This window comes from Chiloscyllium plagiosum, unplaced genomic scaffold (genome assembly GCF_037043375.1).
Source record: "Chiloscyllium plagiosum isolate Xiang-an unplaced genomic scaffold, Cpla_swu_hap1 HiC_scaffold_18, whole genome shotgun sequence".
Taxonomy (NCBI): Eukaryota; Metazoa; Chordata; class Chondrichthyes; order Orectolobiformes; family Hemiscylliidae; genus Chiloscyllium; species Chiloscyllium plagiosum.
Window position 1 is genome coordinate 74346629 of NW_028270156.1, and position 17679 is coordinate 74364307.

Below are 17679 nucleotides of genomic sequence, written 5' to 3' on the forward strand. Positions count from 1 at the left end.
GTACACTCTCATGGCTATTTAAGCCCTTCGCTTGGCCAAGCCTTTATCAGAGGTGCTCATATGTACTTTTGGGCGTCCACATGCCTCATATCATTCACTATATTAGTTGTTATGATCCCAGCTGAAGGTGATACTGGACAAAACAAATTCGAGAGAGAGAATCTGATTGACATAAGTTTGTTTGGTTACCACGTGGTCATTCAATGAACACAATCACATGAATTTGCCAATATATTTTTATCTAAGAACATAACTTTTTAACATAAAAGAAAAACAACTTTACGTATACAACGAAATAGAAAGATCATATCATGAACAGCAACACAAAAGATTCTTTCACAGAGATATCCTTTAGCGAATCTTAACCTCAGTGAAGCATCATTCCTAGTTTCACTGTTTCATTTCTTATTTAGTTGACGAGGTTGAAAGTGTTTCCTTTCAATGAATATCTACATATTCACCAGATATGGTCCTCTCCACCCTGAGACACAGAAATACAAAACAACTCTTTGACTTGTCCCATTTAACTCTTGTAGTGATTGGATCTCTTTGAGTATGAGTTCCCTGATTGGGGCTGTTAACCTGGGCCCATCAGAGATTCCTGGCTGACCAATATAAACAGGAGTGTCAGGGATTCTCCTCACTCTAAAGGACTGACTGTGAGCTGGTTGGTCAGAATCCAAATACTTGGTGATGGGATACCAGCCTCTGTGCAGTAATTTCAATGGCAGTGAAAGAAAACACTACACAAATAAAAAGATCTTGCTTGCAACAGTCATCTTTGAGTTGAAGTAAGCCTTGCTATCATGATGTCTTTGCCTTTATTTGGGAAGCTTGACTCATTCAATCCTGCAGTCAAAGACTGGGCGCAGCATGTGGAAAGAATGCTTTACTTTTTCTGGGTAAATGACATCCAGAGAGATGAAAAGAGATGTAATTCTTCTGACTGCTCGCGGACCTGCAGCATTTTCAGTTATTAGGAGCCTGATTTTCCCTGAGGTACCAGACTCTAAAATCTTTCCACAGCTTCCTCTAATTCTAAGATCCTATCTGTTTTATACAGCAGTTTGAAAACGAGGGGAATCTGTATTGGAATTTTTGATAAGGATAAGATGACTGTCAAAGATATGTAATTTTGGGTTAACCTTGAATGAGATGCTGAAAGGTTGTTTGGTATGTGGGATTAATAATATAACCTGTGCAAAAGCTGAAGAACTGGATTTCAAACAGACACCACAACTGATTTTGCCATTAGTAAATGCAACAAGTGGAGCATGCAAGCTGCAGGGTATCCGGATGGAAGTGGACACCCTCACCTATCTTATTGAACTTGGAGAACACAGCTTGAGTGCAGGTAATCACAGAGACTAAGCAGAGGGACCCAAGGTCAGACCCAGCAAAATCCCAAAACAAGGTTGAACCTCAGCCAAATAGTTAAAGGTTTCTTCAGAATTCAGGCCATCAAGCCATTGCAGACTCGAGACAGCAAAAGAATCCTACAAGGGCTGACTTGTGTAAGAGAACTCATAGGCTGGTATTTAGGAGAGTGCACATCTCTGAAAGTGCATCGCATGTGGTTTAGAACAGTTAAGTTACTTAGCAACATTAAAATCTGAACCAATCAAACTAACTGTCTGGCCTCAATTAGAACTCTGTGACCATTTAGAGTAGTTGTATCTGTGGTTGCAGAACCAAGATTCACTCTGGACTCCAACCCTTAAGTTTGCATAAGACCTTGGCCAGACTGAGGAGCAGTTGGTGCCATTACCACTGATTGTAATAACAGACTCAGGCCCTAGCTCAGTGGGGCAGACTTTGTAGAGAAAGGATCACCTTGATTGCTCAATATTTTTCAATTAGAAAATAGCTGCCTGAGTGAAGACCTAATTAAATACCCAGAATTTTTTTCAGTAAGGTCTAGGAACTATCCCAACACCTGACATGTTGACCAGGAAACAATTTTACAAGCAATACCATTTGCCTGTGTGCAAAAAGAGAGACAGAAGTCAGGAGGCCGGAAAACAAAGGAATCATCAAGCCAGTATAGTTTGTGGAATGGGCAGCACCAGCTCAACAATTGTGGAGTCTGACAGATCAGTCCACCTTTGTGGGAATTTTAAACAAACGGTAAATTGCTTCTCACAGCTGGATAAATACCCAATTGTTTGCATAGAGAACTTGTACACAAAACTGGTGGAGGGGGTTGTCTTTCATGAAGCTGGACATGAGCCTGCAATTGTAACTAGATGAGGAGTCTCAGAAGTATGCCACAATTTATACCTATAAGGGTTTGTACCAATGTATGGGACTGCTATTTGGCATATCACTAGTCTGCGTCCTTATCACGCAGATGATGGAAAACATTTTACAAGGTCTACCCCAAGTTTGTATTGTACTAATAATTGGGAAAACCAATAACGAGCACTTGAAAAGTTTGGATATAATGTTTAAATGTTAAAGTGGGATTATGCCTTAGGAGAGAAATGTGTGTTCCAGGCACCCCTAGTATCCTACTTGGTCTACAGAGTTGACAAGACATGGTTGTGTCCATTGGAAGCTAAAGTAAGGGCAATCAAAGGTGCCAGCTCCCATGTCTGTACCAGAGCTTAGGTCTTTCTTTGGATTGGTGACTTAATATGGAAAATGCATATGTAACCTGGCCTACATCTTGGCACCATTGCACCTATTGAACGAGGGTCAGCCTTGGAAATGGTCACATAGCCAAGGTGTAGCCTTCAGTGAAGTGTAAAAGTAGTTATTGTCGTCTAAGGTCAACTACAGTCCCAAGCAAGATGTGGTGCTGATATGTGATGCCGCCCGTATAGTGGTGGAGTAGTGTTGGCTGACTGGTCACACAATGGAGAGGAACACCCAATAGCGTATGCTTCCCAGATTTTGGCTGATGCTGAATGAAAATATGTCCAGATAGAGAGGAAGGCTTGGTGGTCGTCTTCAGTGTGAGAAAATTCTACCAATACCTTTATGGATGTAAATTTGTCGTAATACTGGATCACAAATCCCTGCTGGGTCTACTTTAAGAGGACAGGGCCACGCCTACCATAGCTTCAAGTCAAATTCAGTGGTGGGCCCTTATTCTAAATGCGTACAATTTCAAGTTGGAACATGATCGAGAAGGCCAAGTGGCAATGCCTTGAGCCACCTCCCACTGGCAGATACACCATCGGAAGATCCTCCTCTGGAAGGGTTCATTCTGGATTTAAACTTTCTAGATACCTTTCCAGTTACCACTGACAATATCAGACTGAGGATGTTAAAATATTCTGTCCTGGCAAAACTAAACCAGCTAGTACTGATGGGAAAAACAAAAGAGCTATCACAACCAGAATTGAAACCTTTCTGAATCTGGTGAGTCCAGATCACTGAGGCGGACAGCATTTTATTATGGGGAGCAAGAGTGATAGTCCGGAGTAAAGGTCACAGCCTGATACTGGCTGAACTCCACCAGGCTCACCCAGGGTTTTCAAAATGAAGATGTGGCAAGAAGTCACATCTGGTGGCCAGATTTGGATGCCAACAGAGCTGTGTTGGTCGGGCAGTGCCCGAATGTGCCAAAAGGACAAAACTTACAAGCAGAAGAACCCCACATTTGTGGGAAACTCAGTTACATGTCGACTATGCCAGTTCTTTCATGAGTTTAATGTTCTTAGTCATGTAGATGTCATTCAAAGTGGTTGGACATGCATAGACTTCACTCATGAAACTCGGATGACAGTTGAAAAGCTGCGAGCATCGTTTGCAATACACAACTCCCAGAAGTATTTGGTCATGGGCAACAGGACGTAATTTACAAGCAGGGGTTTTGAGTATATCTTAAAGTCAAATGGCATTCAGTATGTATTGAAAGTGGAGTCGCAGGTAGATAGGATAGTGAAGAAGGCATTTGGTATGCTTTCATTTATTGGTCAGAGTATTGAGTACAGGAATTGGGAGGTCATGTTGCGGCTGTACAGGACATTGGTTAGGCCAGTGTTGGATTATTGCGTGCAATTCTGGTCTCCTTCCTATCGGAAAGATGTTATGAAACTTGAAAGGGTTCAGAAAAGATTTACAAGGATGTTGCCAGGGTTGGAGGATTTGAGCTATAGGGAGAGGCTGAATGGGTGGGGCTGTCAGATGCTGAGGGGTGACCTTATAGAGGTTTACAAAATTATGAGGGACATGGATAGGGTAAATAGGCAAAGTCTTTTCCCTGGGGTCGGGGAGTCCAGAACTAGAGGGCATAGGTTTAGCGCGAGAGGGGAAAGATATAAAACAGACCTTCAGGACAACTTTTTCACACAGAGGGTGGTACGTGTATGGAATGAGCTGCCAGAGGAAGTGGTGGAGGCTGGTACGATTGCAACATTTAAGAGGCATTTGGATGGGTATATGAATAGGAAGGGTTTGGAGGGATATGGACCGGGTGCTGGCAGGTGGGACTAGATTGGTTTGGGATATCTTGTTGGCATGGACCGGTTGGACTGAAGGGTCTGTTTCCATGCTGTACATCTCTATGACAGCTCCATACCATCCATCATCCAATTGTCTGGTGGAAAGAGCAGTCCAAACTTTGAAGGCAGACTTAAAGAAACAGCCTACAGCTTCACTTGATACCAAAACTGTCCCGGTTTCTGTTTGGTTACAGGACCATGCCTCACCCAACTATAGGGATTGCTGATGGGGAGAAAACTCCGCACCAGGTTAAACCTGATATTCCCAGATCTGGGGGAGAGAGTGAAACGGCAGCAGGAATACCAATGCCAGCCAAATGCTTCCACTAAGAAAGACAGACAGTTTACTTCAGGGGGTGAGGTTGGTGTCAAAACAATGGAAATGGCAAGGTAATGTCAATGCAAGGTCAGGTCCAGTGACATACAGTATTTGGGTAGGAGAGGCGGTCCTGAACAAGCATGTGGATCACATAAATGCTGCAAACTCGTGAGTGGGGCAGGAGAAAACATATCCTGCTCCTCAGAACAGCTGGCAACATTGTAAGAAGCCATGGGGTCTTCTTGCCTACTGTCAAAGAAACCTTGGAGTCTGAGATGGATTCAACTGATGTTGCATTACCATCTGAAGAATGGGAGGAATTTCTTCCAAGACGCTCCAGGCTAAAGAGATGGACATGGTCCAGTACACACCGCTCGTGTCAGAGTCAAAGGAACCAGACCTCAAGCATAAACACCCTTTGAGAAGTTACAAAAAAGAACAGGCCTACATCCCAGCCTTACCTAGGCAGGAATGTAGTGATTGGAATGAGGTTGGCCAGGTGTTGGCCATTAAGTATGAGTTCCCTGATTGGGCTGATAACCTGGTCCCATAAGGGAGTCCTGGCTGACAGGTATAAACAAGAGTCTCAGGGATTCTCCTCACTCTAGGGACAGGCTCTGAACTAGCTGGTCAGAGTCCATGGACTGTGTACATGTTAATAAAGGGTGACTTGTTGACAGGATACCAGACTCTGTGGAGTTATTTCAACTCTCAGATAAAAATTAAAGTTTGCTAAAATAGATTTAAATTTTAGTTTTGGTTCTGATTTGTCTGTGGTCTGCCAAAACTAAATTCTGGCCTATTGATGATGTAGATCGTTTCTTCTTCTGAATTACAATCTGCTCTGGCCTCTGGCCTGTCCTTTTATGTGTCATATAAAAGCTTAACTTAGTAAACAACTTAAACAATTATCTCATCAGGTAGCTTGACTTGTCATTTAGTTTAAGTCACATGCTTCCTTGGAAATGAAGTTTTGAACTCATTATTTAGAATGATTTCTGACCTTTAAAAATATTGTGACTTCAAAATGTTGTAGAGTCACCAATAGGCTCGATTTTTATTCTCTGCAGTATTGAATATTTTTGTTTGCATGCAGTACGTTTACTTATAAAAGTTTTTGACTTTTTGCATTTCTTGCCTTTTCACAGCAAATTCTGAACTAACCTCCAAATAAAATCCATTTGTGACAATATATTGTAGGATTTTGCATTTTATCTTAGGCCTAAAAAGTTCCAAATTGCCCTTATGTTTGTTTTTCTGTTGCTATTTGCCTCGTTCCACAGTGTGGTCTAAGTAAGTTAGTTTGGCTTTGGAGAATTCACTTTGAGACAACCGCATGTCCAAATTATACTTTTGTCACCAATTAATCAGTTTGTTCAAGTTATGTAAATGGTTTTCCTAGGTTTGGCAGAATGCAATGAAATCATCAAGAGCTATGATATGATTTCCCAGCTCTTCAATGACCTTGCTAGTTAAAATAAGTTTTTACTGTGGTTGGTGCATTTTTCATTCCAAACAGCATTTTTCATTCCAAACAGCATGACTTTGTATTGCATCCAGTGTTACAAAAGCTAATATTTCTTTGATTGTATCAATCACTAGAGCTTGCCAAAATCCTTTTATCAAGACAATGTTTGTAATAAACTATGCTTGTATTATCTCAGTACAATCCTGTAATCATGGCATCAAATATCCAAAATTGAGGATTCACCTTTCTCATTCAGGAACATCTCCCTAATTAATTTTAATGAATCTCTAATCTCATGATCTTAAAACGTTTGAATGATCTAAATCCAGTAGATTCATTTGGGGAATTTCTGGTAGCAAGTAAGAAATCTAACCCTTTACCCAAATCCTGTGAGTATTTGTGACAGTATGCCTTAATCATGGAGAGTCTAATTACGGCGACGTCCCCAAATATTCCTCAAAGATTGTAGGAAAGGAAACTTGGTACATAGTCAGCCTTTCATCTCCTTGGAATTAATGCTTGTATACAATTTATTTAATAATGTTGTTTTTCAGGTTATTAATGTGTAGTAGATTATGATGACTTCATTAAGGCACGTTTCTTAGTAATTATGGTGTTTAAGGCAAGCTGAAATGATGGACACATTCTCAACTGTAAACTGGTTCTTTTCCAGATTCAACACATTATTAGTCTATAATGCAATTATTGGCAGGAACACTTTTTGAATCATATATTCCAACAGCAGTTTTTCAAATTACAAACGCAATAAATACTTGGCATTAGCCATCCATTAAATTTAAAATCTCATGTAGAACTGGTGAAAGTATTCTCCACTAGAACCTTGCCAGAATTTTATTGAACCTATCTCAGCTGAAATCTAGCAGGATCCTTACATATGTCACTGGTACCTGTGATCCTGATTCTCTTGACTGGTGTTTTATTTATGAAAGTTGTTTGGAAAAGTTAATCCTCACAGACTTTAAATGTTAATCTATTTGTGATCCTGTATTTCTGATGGTTCATTAAGTCTCATTATTTTGCAGCTTTAAATTTTAAATCCCGGTAACACAAATGTAAGAGCTTTCCCTGCCACACAGTATTATCACTGTTATGGACCAGACCAGACCAGGCTCCATATATTATGGAGATAGCTTCGACCCTACTTTTATACTTTTTAAAAAGAAAAGTGTAAGGCACTGTGTTCTAGACATAATTCAATTGGTCCACCATTAAGCTTTAATCAAAACACACTTTATTCTTACGACACAGTTAAAATACAATTTAAAGAAGCATTGGCACAACTTTATTCTATTGAAATATTTGACACAATGCTGTATTATTTAACCACTACTCAACAACTATTCCAATATGGGCAGCATCCCATAAACACACCCTTGGCAAAAGCAATTCATCATCACAACTATTAGTCTCATGTACTGTCACTGTCCAGAACAGTAAAAAGAAGTCTATCCTTTCTGATTCTTAAGAGGAAGCTTTCTGTCTAAGACTTTATCATAGCAGCAGTGAATTTAAGCTCTAGCAACCAACAAAACCCACCAACTAACTGAAAGCAAAACTAAAATCTTTTTGGGTCTATTTGAGCCTGGTCCTGCTGACTCATGATTCTTTTGTATTACTTTTAAAAAATACTACCAGGAAGAACACAAAACTGTTTACCAACTGCATGTCTGAAGGAGACATTCCAGCACCACTGTGACAACACCCCGCTGCAAAATAAAAAGGACAGAACATGTCTCTTAAAGGCGCAGTAATGCCATATCACCTGTTCTCAATTGCAGCATAAACTCTAAGAATTCAAGACATATTTGGTGGAGATGACAATATAATCCACAACAGAGAATCATGAAACAGTCATCATGTTCACTAGTTGTCAGAGATGTGACAATGTGTAAGTGAAAAGTAACTTATTTAAATTAATTTTAATATCTGTTATTTTTAAAGGCAAGGAAGAACAATTTGAGAAGAAAGACTCAAATAATCTGGGCACACCATATGATTATGATTCCATTATGCATTTTGGAAAGTAAGTGATACGTTGTATTGTGTTGTAGTTATGAGTAATATTTACTTAATTACGACATGGGGGTAAATCCCTCAGTTAATTTAAACCCAACACACAGAGAAGCTCTCCTCGCACCATTATCTGTTAAATTTCGAGAGGCAAAGAACTATCCCAGATCTCACTGCTTAAAGTAAAAATTAACAATTTTATTCTTTAAGTCCAAAAGAGAACATTAAAACCACAACTATTTACAACTCATTTCTCTTAAACCTACCTTTTACCTCCCACTCTACAATACTGGTCTGATAAAAAATAACTCCAATTAAGATTTACAAAAAAGAAATCACGTTTCAAAGCCAGGCAGCTTTGTAGATTTTCCTCTGTATTTTCCTGGGTCACCTTTTCTTCGGTCTTCTACTGTACAACTTTTCTTATAGACGGGTACCTTTCAGAGAGAAGTCTTTACTTGTTGGTGCTCTTTGTGGTCCTCCCCCTAACTGTTCAAAATCTCCGGTTTTATACGCTAAAACATCGGATCATTTCATTGGTTTGATGTCGTCCCAAACAGTAAAATTCAAATTCCACAGGATTGTAGTATCTGGGGCATAATTTAAACAGATTGGCCGAATTTAAATTTGTTTTGTTCCATGGCAATGCAACTCTAGCTATTTGTTTCAACCAAATGTTACATTTTTAAATTGTTCAGGACACTCTGTGCTTTCAGTCAGCTCTTGCCAGCTTGCTCTCTCTCTTAAAGGTACAGCACACACCTAGACTTTCATAACAATATGGTAGCTTTTCAAAGTTTGGGAGAAGATTTGTAGCTTGGGTGCTCGTTGTTGTGGTTCTGTTCGCCGAGCTGGGAATTTGTGTTGCAGACATTTCGTCCCCTGTCCAGGTGACATCCTCAGTGCTTAGGAGCCTCCTGTGAAGCGCTTCTGTGATGTTTCCTCCGGCATTTATAGTGATTTGTATCTGCCGCTTCCGGTTGTCAGTTCCAGCTGTCCGCTACAGTGGCCGGTATATTGGGTCCAGGTCGATGTGCTTGTTGATTGAATCAGTGGATGAGTGCCATGCCTCTAGGAATTCCCTGGCTGTTCTCTGTTTGGCTTGTCCTATAATAGTAGTGTTTTCCCAGTCAAACTCATGGTGCTTGTCATCTGAGTGTGTGGCTACTAAGGATAGCTGGTCGTGTCGTTTCATGGCTAGTTGGTGTTCATGGATGCGGAACGTTAGCTGTCTTCCTGTTTGTCCTATGTCGTGTTTTGTGCAGTCCTTGCATGGGATTTTGTACACTACATTGGTTTTGCTCATGCTGGGTATCAGGTCCTTCGTCCTGGTGAGTTGTTGTCTGAGAGTGGCTGTTGGTTTGTGTGCTGTTATGAGTCCTAGTGGTCGCAGTAGTCTGGCTGTCAGTTATACCGGCCACTGTAGCGGACAGCTGGAACTGACAACCGGAAGCGGCAGATACAAATCACTATAAATGCCGGAGGAAACATCACAGAAGCGCTTCACAGAAGGCTCCTAAGCACTGAGGATGTCACCTAGAAAGGGGACGAAACGTCTGCAACACAAATTCCCAGCTCGGCGAACAGAACCACAACAATATGGTAGCTTCTTTATGAAATTAATGTTCCAATCCCCAGAGGTAGTTAGTGAGTCTCAAGAGGGGTATGTTAGTATCCAGGGCATGCCAATATAAAAAAAGAGTAGGTGTTAGGTGTTTTAAAAAGCATTAAGGTAGACTAGTTCTCAGGACCTGATGGGATCCATCCAAGAATGCTAAGGGAGGCAAGTGAGGAAATTGCTAGGGCCTTGTATGAAATACTTATATCCTTCTCTACTCATAGGAGAGGATTCAGAGGACTGGAGAATTGCCAACATTGTTATAAGAAGGGCAACAGGGATAATCTGGGAAAGACCAGTGAACCGTATGTCAATGGTAGGGAAATTATTGGACAAGTTTCTAAGGGATAGGATTTACTCACACTTGGAAAACTATGGATTTATTAGTGATAGGCTGCATGGTCTTGTGCAGGGAAGGTCATGTATCACAAACGTGTTTGAGTTTTTTGAGGAAGTGACAAAGAGGGCAGGGCAGTAGATGTTGTCTAAATGGACTTTAGGAAGGCCTTTGACATGGCAGGCTGATACAAACGATGAAGTCACATGGAATCCACGGTGAGCTGATAAAATACATACAGAACTGGCTTAGTCATAAAATGCAGAGTAGTGGTGGAAGGGTGTTTACCTGATTCGAGATCTATCATCAGTGGTGGGACCCTTGTTGACTAATATACGTAAATAATTTGGAGGAGACTATAGGTGGCCTGATTACTAAATTTGCAGACAGCACAAAGATTGGGAGAGCTCTGAATAATGAGGAGGATCACCAGAGAATACAGGAAGATGTAGATAACTGGAGAGATAGGCAGAAAAATGGCAGATTGATTTTAATCCGGACATTTGCAAAGTGATGCAATTTGGAAGATGTAATGCTAGAATGAAGTATACAGTAAATGACAGAACTCTTAAAAGCATCAACATGCAGAGGGATCTGGGAGTACAGAATCCCATGCAAGGACTGCACAAAACACTACATAGGACCAACAGGGAAACAGCTAACACAGATCCCTGAAGTTGACAACACAAGTGAATAAGGTCATCAAGAAGGCATAGAGCATGTTGTCTTGGTTGGTCGAGGCAGAGTGTAGAAAGTGGCAAATCTTTTGCAGCTGTATCGAACTTTAGTTAGGCTCCATTTTGAATGCTGTGTACAGTTCTGGTCACTGCACTACGCAAAGGGTGTGGAGGCTTTTGAGAGGGTACAGAAATGGTTTACCAAGATATTGCCCGTTTTGGAGCTATGACGAGAGATTGGACAAGTTTGTTTTCACTTGAACATCAAAGGATGAGATAACCTGATAGAAGTTAATAAAATTATGAGGGGCATGGATAGATTGGATAATTAGAATTTTTTTACCCGATTACTAGGGAAGTTAGATTTGAGGTAAAAGGGGGTAAATTTAAAGGGATGTGAGATGCAAGTTTTTTACAGAGAGCACAGTAACTGCTTGGAATGTGCTGTCAGAGGAGGTACTGGAGATGGATATAATAACAATGTTTGAAAAGCATCTTAAAAGATGTATGAATGGACAAGGAATACGGGGATATGGCCTGCATAGAGGCAGAAAATCTTTGGTTTAGAAAGGTATCATGTGTCAGTGCAGTCTTGGTGGGCTGAAGGGCCTGTTCCTACGCTGTACTGTTCTTCTTTGACAAGACCTTCATTCCAGGGACCAATTTTGTAAATCTCCTCTGGACCCCCTCCTAAACCAGTACATCTTTCCTTAGATATGGGGCCCAAAACCGCTCGCAGCATTCGAAATGTGGTTTGACAAGAGCCTTCTGCAGCCTCAACAGTACATTTCAGCTCTGTATTCTAGCCCTCTTAAAATGAATGTTCATATTGTACTTGCCTTCCTAACTGCTAATAGAACCTGCCTGTAAATCTTAAGAGAATCTTCACCATGGCTCACAAGTCCCTTTGTGCTTCAGATTTCTGAAGCCTTCCCCTGTTTAGAAAATAGTCTGCACCTGTATTCCTCTGACCAAAGTATATAACCGCACACTTTCCCACATTGTTTTACTCTGTCACTTACTATCCTATCTAAGTCTTTCTGCAGCCTCCCCACGTCCCTAACACTACCTGTCCCTCCACCTATCTTTGTGTCATCTGCAAACATAGCAACAATGTCCTCAGTTCTTTTGTCCACATTGTTAATGTATAATGTGAACAGTTGTGATCTCAACACGGAGTCCTGTGAAACTCCACCAGTCACCAGCTGCCATCCTTTTATCCCAACTCTGTCTTCTGTCAGCCAGCCAGTCCTCTATCCATTCCACTACCTTGCCCCAACACCACATTATCTTATCTTAATTAACAGCCTCTTATGCAACGCCTTGTCAAGGGCCTTCTGGAAATCCAAATAGATTACGTTCACTGGCTCTCCTTTGTCTAACTTGCTTGTTATCTCCTCAGAGGATTCCAACAGATTGATGAAGCTGTGCTGACTCAGTTCTATTTTACCATGCACTTTCAAGTACTCTGCAATCTTATCCTTATTCATGGAATCTAAAATCTCACCAGCGACAGAGGTCAAGCTAACCAGCCTATAGTTCCCATCTTCTGCCTCATTCTCTTCTCAATCAGGGGTGTTACATAAGCCATTTTCCAATTCTCTGGGACACTTCCTGACTCCACTGATCCCTGAAAAATCCTCACCAATGCTTCTAGGACCTTCTCAGCTGTCACCTTCAGAACTCTGGGGTATAGTCCATCTGGTCTGGGTAATTATCTATCTTCAGACCTTTCAGCTTCTCCAACACCTTCTTCTTAGTGATGGTCACTACACTTACCTCTGCCCTCTGACCCCTTTGAAGTTCTGATATGCTGCTGGTGTCATCCACTGTAAAAACTAATACAAAATACCTGTTCAGTTCCTCTGCCATTTCTTTGTTCCCATTACAGCTTCTCCAACCAATCAATTCTTGCCTGTCTCTTTCCTTTTAGATATCTAAAAAAGAATTTTGTTTTCTGTTACATCTAGCTTATCCTCATGTTTCATCATTTATCCCCCCATCATTTGCCTTTTTAGTTATCCTCTGCTGATTTTTAAAAGCTTCCTAATCCTCTGGCTTCCTACTAAACTTCACCACAATGTGTGCTTTTCTTTTGCTTTTATGCTGTCCCTAATGTCCCTTGTCAGCCATGGTTGCCATGTTCTCCCCTTAATATGTTTTTTCTTCCATGGGATGAATTTCTGCTGAGCCTCCTGAATTGCCCCCCAAAACTCCTGCCATTGCTCCTCCATCATGTCTTTGTAATTACCTTTACTCACTTGTAAGACTGTTATATCTGATTCCAGTTTCTCCTTCTCAAACTGCAGGGTGAATTCTATCATATTATGATCAATGCTCCCTAGGACTTCCTTCACCTTAATCTCCCTAATCAATACTGCCTCATTACATATCACCAAATCTAAATAGTAGGATCTACCATAAGCTGCTCCAAAGAAAATCTTGTAGACATTCCACAAATTCTTTTCTTCATGATTCACTACCAACCTGATTTTTCCAGTCCACCAGCATATTGAAGTCCCTCATGATAATTGTAAATGTGCCTTTGTTACATGAATTTTCTATCTCCTGATTTATTTTCTTCTCCTCATTCTGACTATTGCTAGGAGGCATGTACACAGCTCCCATCATACTATTCTTTTTAATTTGTAGCCTGTAAATATTTCTCCTAATTACGTTCTGTCTGTAAGTAAACTATAAAGATAATCCAATTAATCACTATCACCAATGAATGAACTCACGTTTTACCTGTGATGTCACTCTTTTGTGCTGGATCCCTAATCCTGGGCTTCAATTTGTCCTGTAAAAAAAATTCACAAGCTGTGAGGCAAAACAGCAAGCAAAAATCACCTATTATCTTCCAAATTTGCTGAGCTATAAACTCATTCAGCTATGTCTCATTCCCAATTTGATCTGCCCTTCCTGACCATGCACAGCTTACTAATCATACACTTTAGTAGGACTTCTCTGTATTGGGTTCTTCTCCTCACAAGAATTAATTGTGTTCCCCTTCCTGTGTCTTTGTATCTGTTTATGTTTTAATCCTCCGCCTCCTCCACTTTTAGCTCTCCTTTATGTCTGTTCCATGTCTTGACATTTTATTCCTTCCTGACTGTACCTCTTCCAGATCAACGCTCTCCAGATCACACAGATCAGCATTCTCATTATCCAGGAAAATGTAAACTCTTATGACTCCAACAGTTCTTCAAATGGGATTACAAATAGGATTCCAGGCACCCCTAAGTGACATACTGGGGCTACAGAGGCAACAAGATGGGTTACACCCATTGTAAAATAAAGTGAGAGTGATCAAAGGTGCCCCAACTCCCAAGTCTGTACTAGAGCTTGAGTCTTGCCTTGAGTTTGTGAATTATTATGGAAAGTTCATATGTAACCTGTGGGTCTCCAGCCTGGCACTCTTACATTTGTTATTGAAAAAAGGGTCAGCCTTGAAAATGGTCTCGTAGTCAAGATTTAGACTTTCGGAAGGTGAAAAAGCCATCATCATCATTTAAGGTGCTGATACATTATGATCCCAAGCAAGATGTGGTGTTGACACGTAATGCCTCTCATGATGGCCAAGTGAGAGAACATGCTATAGCTCATGCTTCCTGGACGTTGGCTGATTCCGAATGAAGATGTGCCCACATAGGGAAGGAAGGTTTGGTGATCATCTTTGGTGTGACAAAGTTCCACCAATAACTTTATGGTGTAAATTTGTAATAGTACTGGACCACAAACCTCTACTAGGGCTACTTAAGGAAGACAAAACCATTACTTCAGGTTAAATTCAATGATGAACTCTTATTCTGAGTGCATACAATTACATGATGGAACATTCTGGAAGGCCAAGAGGCAAATGCCGATGCCTTGAGCAGCCTCCCACTGACAGATGCACCACCGATGGTGCTGCTATTGGAAGAGTCCCTTCTGGTTTAAAATTTTCTGGACACCCTTTCAGTCACTGCTGACAATATCAGAATGTGGACTGCGTGCTGGCAAAACTAAAGCAGATGTTACTGATCAGGGAAGCAAAAGGGTTGTCACTACCAGAATTGAAAGCTTTCTGGACCTGGCGAGACCAGATCACTGTAGAGGATGGCACATTATAATGGAGATCAAGATTAGGGTAGTGCTAGAAAAGCACAGCAGGTCAGGAAAATCGATGTTTTAGGCAATAAATGAAGGGCTTTGCCCGAAACGTCAATTTTCCTGCTCCTTGGATGCTGCGTGATCTGCTGTGCTTTTCCAGCATCACTCTAATTTTGACTCTGATCTCCAGCATCTGCAGTACTCACTTTCGCCTCCATTATAATGGGGATCAAGAGTGATTGTCCAAGTCTAAGGTCACCATCAGATCCAGGGGTTTCCAAAATGAAGATGTTGGCAAGACGTTTGTGTCTGGTTGCCAGGATCAGATTAGCTGTGTTGGTGGGGCAGCATGCCAACAAGGATAAAAATTACCTCTATCAGCTCCCCCACATTCATGAAAATGACCTGGTGAACCCTGGACTTGGTTACATGTCAACTGTTTACGTTTTATGCTTCTAGTTATTGTGGACACCCTTTCAAAGTGGTTGGATGAACATAGAGTTTATTCATCAAACACAAGGGTGGTGATTGAAAGTTTGTGAACATCGTTTCCAATACAGTGATTCCTAGAGGTGTTGCTCACTGTCAATGGGTCATCATTTACCAGCAGGGAGTTTGAGTCGTTCCTAAGGTCAAATGGAAATCGGGATATAAGGACAGCTCCACACCATCCATTACCCAAAGACCTGTGGAAAGAACAGTCCAAACTTTGAAAGCAGGCTTAAGGAAGCAACCTGCAGCTTCACTCGATCCCAAACTGTCCTGGTTCCTGTTTGGTTACAGGACCCTCATGCAACTACAGGTACAGCCCCCAGCGGAGTTTCTAATGGGGAGAGGACTCTGCACCAGGTTAAATCTGATCTTCCTAGTCCTGGCGGGGAGGGGGAAACAGCAGCACAAACACCAATGCCGGACACAAGACCCCTCTAAGTGAGAGAGGCAGTTTACTTCAGGGAATGAAGTTTGGTGTTGAAACCACAGGAATGGCCCTGCATGTGTAAGAACCATGGTTGGCGGGTGGGTAGTCAGGTCCCGTGAGGTATAAAGTATGGGTTGGGGAGGTGGCCCTGAACAAGCATGTGGACCACATGAAAGCTGCAACCTTGCAAACAAGGCAGGGGCAAAATGTTACCGGCCTTTCAAAACATCGGCAAAGCTGTCAGAATTAGTGGGCTGTCTTCCTCCACCTAGCGTCAAAGACATCTCAGAGGATAAGATGGACACAACATATGTCGCAGCCTTGACACTGTTACCGCCTGAAGATGAGTTTCGGCAGAGATGCTGTGGGTGCATCATGTGGCCTACGGTCTGGTAAATGCCACCAATATCCAAGGCAGTGTGAGAGGAACACAACCTGGTGCAAAAACACCCCAGGAGAGGCTGCAGGATAAAGAATGGGCCTACTTCCCATAAATTAGAGGGGAGGGATGTAGTGATAGGAACGAGGTCAGCCAGATAGACCTTTTAGAATACAAGTTCCCTGAGTGGGACTCCTGGATGACAGATATAAACAAGACTGGCACGGATTCTGCTCACTTTCGGAGCAAGGCTCTGAGCTAGTTGGGTCAGTGTAGTGTACATTGCATGTGCAAATAAAGGGTGACTTGATAACAGGATACTGGCCTTCATAGAGCTATTTGACCATCTTGATTGTATTATCAGTAGTCTTAGATACATTGCTCTTTGTCTTTTCATGATTGTACGATAGATTGTAAATGGCTGAGGCTCTCATACTGATCCTTGTCATTACTCCACCTGCTCAACAGTACCTTAGTTAGGTGTTCTATTGATTTTCTGTGTGTTAATCAATCTTTTATCCGTGCTAATATATCACCCACACCTCCATGAGTTCTTAGTTTATGTATTAACCTTTATAAGGCACCTTACTGATTGCTTTTTGGAAATCAAGGTATATTAGATATTATCAACATTTTAGTGGCATTTTGCACAATACTATATTTCAAATAGTTTTATCCTTAGTTGGTTCTACACCTTATTGTGACTACGTGATCTGTCACAAAAGATTCTGCAAACTCATCTTCCAGCCAACTTTTTCCAATGTGATTGATCTAGTTTGAAGGGAAAATTAAACTCCACCACAAATCTTACATTACATTTGTTGCAGTCCCCACTAATTTCTTATTTTAGGCTGTGCCCAATGGTATATCTGTTGTAAGGGAGCCAATAAACTACTCTCAACATTTCCTGCTTTTCCTGATTTCCATTCTTACTGATAGTATTTCTGGATTTTCTGAGCCAAGATGCTATTTGTTATTAATATTCCCTCAATGCATCTTACTCCCTGATCCACTTTTATCATGAAACTTTTCTGGTTCCCTCTACTCAGATCATATTTGCTAGTGTAGATATTAACTTTCCAATGTTCTCATTATGTGAATTTCAATGTCCAAAGCTCAGACTCCAGCCCGGCCTCTGTGAGTTTAAGCTACTTTAATCTACTTTAAGATTCAAATTTATTCTGAAGAAGGGTCACTGGACTTGAAGCATTGATGCTGTGTTCTCTTCTCTCAGATGCTGCCAACCTGCTGAGTTTCTCCAGCAGTTCCTATTTTTGATTGTATGAATAACTAGGTTGTTGTGGAGCAGAAGGCAGCAGCAAGTGGGGTGCCACAGGGATCAGTATTTGGGCCCCAGATATTCACAATGTATATCAACAGTTTGGCTG

At 41.2% G+C, this 17679-nt stretch overlaps 1 protein-coding gene across 1 annotated transcript in view; it reads left to right on the forward strand.

The window, feature by feature from the left end:
* LOC122558118 (low choriolytic enzyme-like) overlaps positions 1-17679 on the forward strand; it is a 110159-nt gene that overhangs the window by 45936 nt on the left and 46544 nt on the right. The window contains exon 5 of the mRNA XM_087996199.1: positions 8201-8282. Coding sequence (XP_087852325.1) covers positions 8201-8282 — 82 coding nt within the window. The remainder of the gene's footprint in view (positions 1-8200; positions 8283-17679) is intronic.